Source organism: Branchiostoma belcheri, unplaced genomic scaffold (genome assembly GCF_001625305.1).
Source record: "Branchiostoma belcheri isolate BF01 breed outbred unplaced genomic scaffold, Haploidv18h27 scaffold22, whole genome shotgun sequence".
Classification (NCBI taxonomy): domain Eukaryota; kingdom Metazoa; phylum Chordata; class Leptocardii; order Amphioxiformes; family Branchiostomatidae; genus Branchiostoma; species Branchiostoma belcheri.
In genome coordinates this window covers 3,001,928-3,009,212 of record NW_017803713.1, presented here as the reverse complement: position 1 = coordinate 3,009,212, position 7,285 = coordinate 3,001,928, and the positions used below count along the sequence as shown (strand labels likewise).

At 43.3% G+C, this 7,285-nt stretch overlaps 2 protein-coding genes across 3 annotated transcripts in view; one reads left to right on the top strand and one right to left on the bottom strand.

The window, feature by feature from the left end:
* LOC109470184 (tripartite motif-containing protein 3-like) overlaps nt 1–1,568 on the bottom strand; it is a 5,619-nt gene extending 4,051 nt beyond the window's left edge. The window contains exon 1 of one of the 2 annotated variants that reach the window (XM_019769004.1): nt 4–1,568. In XM_019769004.1, coding sequence (XP_019624563.1) covers nt 4–1,462 — 1,459 coding nt within the window. In that variant the 5' untranslated portion in view covers nt 1,463–1,568. The remainder of the gene's footprint in view (nt 1–3) is intronic. The other variant, XM_019769003.1, reaches the window with a different exon arrangement.
* The window catches only part of LOC109470143 (cap-specific mRNA (nucleoside-2'-O-)-methyltransferase 1-like), a 26,161-nt gene that overhangs the window by 12,400 nt on the left and 6,476 nt on the right, over nt 1–7,285 (top strand). The window contains 14 exon segments of the mRNA XM_019768926.1: nt 2,033–2,166; nt 2,567–2,725; nt 2,972–3,064; nt 3,351–3,422; nt 3,607–3,701; nt 4,029–4,101; nt 4,380–4,572; nt 4,782–4,900; nt 5,162–5,258; nt 5,536–5,668; nt 6,036–6,215; nt 6,538–6,594; nt 6,774–6,831; nt 6,987–7,055. Coding sequence (XP_019624485.1) covers nt 2,033–2,166; nt 2,567–2,725; nt 2,972–3,064; nt 3,351–3,422; nt 3,607–3,701; nt 4,029–4,101; nt 4,380–4,572; nt 4,782–4,900; nt 5,162–5,258; nt 5,536–5,668; nt 6,036–6,215; nt 6,538–6,594; nt 6,774–6,831; nt 6,987–7,055 — 1,532 coding nt within the window.

Sequence of the window (7,285 nt, the reverse complement as noted above, 5' to 3'; positions counted from 1 at the left end):
TAGTTCTGACAAGTTTCCCATCCGGCCTGAAGACTTGCACCTCTCCGCAGCAGAACCCCCACTCTCCCTTAGTCTGTGTAACAATGATGTTGTTCCTCCTGGTGTCTATGGCAACCCCCCGGGACCACCTGGTCTGTTGTAGGTCGATTGTTGTCAGGACCTTCCCTTCCCTGGTGTACAGCACAGCAAAGTCAGCTACCCCATGGTTCCCCACCACCCACAGGTTCCCTTCTGTGTCTACTGCCACAGTCTGGGGAGAGATGTTCTGTCCACCGGATATAACTGTCTCAAACTCAGAAACAAACGTCCCTTGTAGAGTAAAGATTTGAATCCTCTGGTTGCCCCGGTCTGCGACAAAGATCTCTCCATCCTCTGACACTGTCACCCCAAAAGGCCTGTCAAACTTTCCCTGTTCAGACCCTTTGCCACCAAAGGTTGTCCTTTCTAACTGGTGATGGCCCTTTTCTTGGTCTCCTTGGAGATGGTATTCTGAGTCATACGTCAGTCCTGTTGCATGATGTGTTGGTGTGGATATAGAGGGGGACCTTACAGAATGGAGACTGACTTGTCCAAGTTCCAGCTTCCTAGTGTCTGAGGGGTGAAAGACAGCAGCCCTTGTTTGTATGTGGACAAGGCTAAGAGGTGCTTGTGTTCTGTATTTTCCGATAACCTGTGTGAGGCTTCTCTCCTGCCCTGGTAGGTCCATACCACCCTGTCTCAGCCTGTCCTCAGCACTGTCACAGATAGCGGCCAGCTCTGACACTTGAGTCAGCACCATTTCTCTCTGCCCCTCTATAGCTGTCACGTTCTGCCTGTGTGTTTGGTCCACTTCAGACAACAGACTCTCCTTCATGTTAATTAACCTCTGAACCATTTCATTGAAGGTGTGGTTAATGTTCTTGTCCGTCTGCTGTCTGTGTTGGATCAGAACTTTCTCCTTGTCTCTAAGGCTTCTTAAGAAGGTGAAATAGGTTTCCAAAAGGTTTCTTCCCTCTGATACTAGTTCTTGGACAGCTGCTCTCCTTTCTTGTGAAGCCTTCTTAGGTGTTGTTGTACGATGGCCGGCATGGAGGCCTCCCATACACTCAGTACACACAGACAGCTGACACTGCTCACAGTACAGCTTTAGCTCCTCCCAGGGGTGGAAGATACATTTATTCTCAGACTGGGTCTGTTTAGGTGTGTTCACAGGTAGTTTTACCTGTTTACTGATCCTCTCACACAGGTTTGCCACTAGATGATTGTCAGGTAACCCGGGGACACCCTGGGTGGGGAGGGTGCCCTGTAGACGGCAGTTTGGGCACTCAAACGGCTGCCGAACTCGTGCATGGTCCCTCAGGCAGTCCTGACAGAAGGTGTGCATACAGGGCAGCACTTTGGGCCTGGTGAACAGCTCCAGACAGATACTACAGGACAGTTCCTCCCTGATTTGTTCTCCCAGACTTGACTGTGGAGAAGCCATGATGCGTACATGTGCACACACGTCAGCACTGTTCCTGGCCAAAGTCCACACAGCTTGTATTTGTTTCCGGGTTAGGCTGGCAGACTGTGAACTGTAAACAATCCACCCCTGGGGCAGATGAATGGGTTCACCCAGAAGTCTGATAGTCACACCTGTAGTCAGAAATGGATTACTTACTAAGAATAACACACTCAGATATCTCGGGCTGTACTAATTCAATACATTGGTTGTCACGCTTCAAAATCTGAAAAACATTTTTTAGCTTTAAGTTTAAGGCCACACCAATTTAATTTGTTGGTTTGCAGAATCGCTGCTTCTAAAAATCTCTGTCTCAAAAAAAAGAGCCTTTTAGCCTAATTACTCAATGCCTTAACCTAATTAACATGTGACTCCAGTGATGGATGAAATCTAGTTTCCTTGGTATCACATTATCTGTTCATGAATCACTGCAATTTTGAGAATGCTTGTCTTGAGGTTAAATCTTCACCCATCTTCAATCATTTCAACCCTTTGACATTATAAACATATGAAGGTTCACTCACTTGTACTTTTCCCTACAACTTGCTCCAGACTCTACAGAAAGTGATGATGATGATGATACAGCCAGGCCTCCCCCACTGGGCACATCAGCAGCCGTGGGCCCGTCTCAGTCTGGCCCTGCTCAGGCTGCTCCTCTGTATAACAGTTTTGCTGAACGGATGATGGTTAGTCTTCAGACAGAGTAGACAATTTTTCATGTATAAGAAAAATAGATAGAAAACCAGATATTGTAAGTGTGGTACAAGTACAATTGGGGCCAAAGTCTTATTGGTGGGCAGCCTATGTCTAGTCAGACAGTAACAGATAACGAACAAAGCATACAATTTTCTGGATAGACATTCCTCAGTGAAATGGTAGCGTTAGATTCTAATGGTGAAAATTAACATCCACCAAGGCATTTACATAATTTAGTACAAGACGCCATTTTCTTTCCCGCAGATGTCTACTATACCAGTTTTATTTCTAAAAGAAAGTTTGTAGCAATAGACTCTCCTGAATGGATGGAAGAAAAAATGTTAGGGATTTCATTATTGTTGATAGTTCCCCCCATGATTCTGTGTACAGGCCAAGATGGGTTACAGGAAGGAGGAGGGTCTGGGGAAGCATGGGCAGGGACGGAAGGACATCGTGGAGGCGTCCACCCAGCGCGGGCGCCGCGGTCTGGGTCTCAAGCTGGAGGCCTTCGATGGAGAAATCGACATCGACTGGACAGACGAGGAACCAGTATGTACATGTACTACTACTACTTATACTAGCTTTCAAAAGAAACATTTGTTTGTTCTATTATGGGACGAACAGAAAAATATACCAAAATTGGCAACTGGAACTAAGATTTTTGCATGTCGAGGCAGAGTTGGTTCAATGTGTTTTCGATAGCTTCATTAACAAATTGTATTGTTATACTCTTACTCTTAGCACTACTATTATATAGTGATTTCTGATGCACGTTCCATGTTCCTTTCCCCTCAGCCTTCTGTCCATGAGAGGCCAGAGTGGCTGCCTGCTTGTGAGAATCCTGTTCCAAGCAAAGACACCTTACAGGACTGGGTCCTGGAGGGAACAGTAAGAATCTTTGTTTTTACTGAACTTAGAACAGATGTCTCAGGATGGGTCAATAGGTCTCTCCTGCTAAGCTTGTAAGAAGAATAGTTTCTTTTCTAACTCCAAATGTCTGTTCTATGAAGGAAAATACTAGTATATGAATAATGATGCCTCGGGGAAAACTTGCACACAAATTCAAGTGCTCATTTTTCTATGATAAAAAGCAGTGACTTAGAGCATTTGAGAATAAGGTCATTATTTTTTCTACCTCTTCATCATTTATTGATTTTCTGTTGCTCCTTTGCAGAGGAAGAACCAGATTGAAGATGAAGTGGAGTTTTGTGGTGAAGAAATCTTGCTAGACTTGCTGAAGTGTAAGGTAGGAAGAGTATCTAGTAGTATAGTTGTTGATAACATACTGGTAATATTGTCTTGGGTTTGTATTGTAGATAAAGGACAAGTATGTCAATAAGGCAGAGCCTCCAGTTATCTGTGTTTCTATTTTAGGATTCCATGCCTTTCTTCTGATAAGATAAAAGTCTATTTTTCTGTGTTTTGTTCAGAGTGTGTTTGATGTCCTGGAAGGACAAGAGATGAGGAATGCCAGAACCAGGGCCAACCCTTATGAGACCATCAGGGGAGCCATCTTTCAGAACAGGTACAAGGTTCTCATACAGCCTTGTAGTTTTACTTTACCCCATGGGTAGGAAGTATTGTCTCGGGGTTGTCTGTGTATGTGTGTGATTCCTAATATAGACAATACAGCATTGCCATACATTGTATATCTTCAGGGATTTTTTTTTGTCTGTGGGAACAGAAGAGTCATAAAGCCGTGTGGGTGAGAGAGTGAAATCTGTCATCTCTGATTGCCTTCTTACATGTATAATGTTGAGTTCTAAAAGTGAGCACTTCTTCCTTAAAACAGGATGCTGAGGCAGTATTGTTGTACTGTTTCTGAACTTGTCATTTCTGTTCTCACCCCCAGAGCTGCCATGAAGATGGCTAACATGGACCATGTGTTTGACTACATGTTCACTGATCCCAAGAACGACAAAGGGGTGAGCATGTCACATGTTTTATCTATGTCTGCTGAGTAATTGTTGGTGTATCATTATGTAGATGGTCATCTTTGTAGTGGTGGGTTGTATAACTTGCTTTAGCTCTGGCTTTGCTAAAAACCAGGACCTTTGGCTTAAAGTCTCATTCACTGCAGCCCCTAACATTAGCATGCAGAACTACATGTGTAGGTCTGGATCAAATCCCTGACCTTGTGTGTCATAATCAGGACTGCTACCAATTGGTGCTTTACTCCTCTCACAAGTGTTTGTCCTTACAGGAGCCCATGGTTGGTGCCCATGACTTGCTGTACTTTGCTGACATCTGTGCTGGTCCGGGCGGGTTCTCGGAGTACGTCCTGTGGAGGAAGAAGTGGCACGCCAAGGGCTTCGGTCTCACCATCAGGGGGCCAAACGACTTCAAACTGGAGGAGTTCTTTGCTGCCTCCAGTGAGATGTTTGAGCCCTATTATGGTGAGTTTTTAGCAATAGTTTGGAATTTTCAGGAAACCACCTAGTGAACAACAAACCCTGCAGAATTGCAAGGAAGGTCATTATGAAATCAATTTGAGATGTTGGTTTGGTTGTTAAAATTTCCTACATGATCCTTGTTTCATGATCCATGTGCTCTTGTTTCACAACTTGTTGAATGTGTGCCTGTGTGCAACAATACTGTGTTACAGGTGAAGGTGGGATAGATGGAGATGGTGACATCATGAAGCCAGCTAACCTGACAGCCTTCAAGAAGTTTGTGTTAGACAGCACAGAGGGCAAGGGTGTGCACTTTGTCATGGGGGACGGGGTAGGTAGCCACTTTCTGTTTGTAGAGTATTGATCCAAAGGGATGACTTAAGGGAAATTTTGTGACATGTTCTTCTGTTAGAGGAATTGCTGTCAGATATTCTTGAGAAGTTGTGGAAAATAGTGTGAAACAGACAAAAGTCAATTCATGCACAGATGTCTATGAAATGATCTTAAAGGTTAATCATCAAGCTACATGTGTGCACCCTATTTTCAGTACTATTGCTTGACAAGTTTTTTTTATGTTTGTGATGTTGTTCAGGGTTTTTCTGTGGAGGGTCAGGAGAACCTTCAGGAGGTGTTGAGTAAACAGCTAGTGCTGTGTGAGTTCCTGTGTGCCCTCTCCATCCTCAGGATAGGTCAGTTCTCAAGATTTAACTATCTACATACCAATGTGTGATTACAGTCTAGTTTTTTTAGACATACATAAACATTGTATACACTACATAGCATGAAAAAACACAAACTTCAAGTGGCACATAACCTTACAGAAGTGTATTGTTCCTTGTGTTGAAAATGACTTGATTTCATCCATTTTAGTCTTCAAATTTGTCATGATTACATTCAGTAAGGAGGCATGATGATGATGATGAAGGAGTTTGTTACAACTGTCTCCTCATCTTTCCCTCCACACAGGTGGCTGTTTTGTGTGTAAGACCTTTGACGTGTTCACCCCCTTCAGTGTGGGACTTGTGTACCTTCTCTACCACTGCTTCCACCAGGTCTGCATCTTCAAACCCATCACCAGTCGACCTGCCAACTCAGAACGGTGAGAATCAACACAAACTGGGAATGAGGAAATCAGAGATGGCAGGCAGACTTTACTTGTACCCTTACCTGTACCTATTTGCAACTCTTCAGCCCTCCCCCCCCCCAAAAGAAAAACAGCATGTCTATATTGGGAATTGCAGAAACACACACACACACACAGACAGGCCATGCTTTACTATATACTGCAACCCTCCCCTAGTCAGCAAGTTAGTCGGCAACAGTAATCTGAATTTTAACTTTATACATGTGGGTTCAAAAGTATGACTGCTAACATGAAGTTTGAAAAAAAAATGAAAAAAAAATAATATACTGTATAGTGACCAGTACAGTGCTCATTGTTATAATCATCTGGTTTCCTATCCCAGATATGTAGTCTGCAAGGGTCTGAAGCCAGGCTATGAGGTGGTGGAAGAGTACCTCTTCAAGGTGAACATACAGATGAACAGACTCAAGAACACAGACGTTGATGTGAATGAGGTGGTTCCTCTTGACATCATCAAGAAGGATTCTCAGTTCTTCCAGTACATGGTGTCCTCTAATGAAAAGTAAGGAGTTGTTTTCAGTATTCTTCTATATATGTAGTTTGACAATGGTTCAGTACAGAATGATGTAGCATATTGTCTGTGAAAGTTCTTTGATTTTTTAGTCAGCAAATTTAGGCAATTGTGAAGTCTTGTTATCTGTATGTACATTACATTGGTGCCAAATAGTACTTCCAACTATTACAACTAAACACAATGTCAGTAGTTTTCCAACTCAGCTCTGTAATTTTTGGTTTGCTCACACTGGGATTTGTCATGACAGTTTCACTGTTTGCTGAGTTACTGTAGATCCATTTACCTGAGATGTGCTACTTCCTTCTTTCAGGTTGGCTGAGAAGCAGACAAAGCACCTTGCTAAGATCAGAGCATATACCCAGGACACGTGAGTTCCAGACCTTCTCTTTACAGACAGGCTAATGTCACCTCTGATGGACTTAGCAATGGATATGATGGGGCAGTGTTGCAATATTGTTTTCTTCATCATTTTTGTTAATCATCTATCCTGTACCTATCAAGGAAGGATTGTTAATTTTTATAATGTATAACATTCACATCTTCCAGCACATTGTTTGAAGCAGGACAAGGGAGGATCAGGAAGGAGGCCCTTCAGCTGTGGAAGGTAGGCATACATTCATTAGTTGCCATCTGGAACCTGGCCATCTGCTTGAGCAACAGATCTTGAGAATATGTTTAAACAGAATTTTGGGGTGATGACCAGTTTATATTTGAAGAGGACAGGGAGATCTGTTGGTAACATTTCATTCTTCATTTCAGGTCCCAGATGAGGCTCGGGTCGCTCCCCAGAAGCCCGACTCACGAGTCAGATTCACAGAGCTCGCCAAGGTACATGTAAAGACCTGTTGTGTAAAGCTGTGCAGACTGGGCATTATAGACGATATCTGTAGTCATGTTGGTTTGGGCCAGTGTTGCCCCTTTCAACCAATTGGTGACTACCAGTAAATCATTCCTCTAGCAGCACTCCCATTTGCCAGTCTCTGTAGTGTTACACAGACCACTATGCTTGCACTTCAGTAAGTGTGTTACCACAAATTGTGTTGCTTTGTGCTATAAAA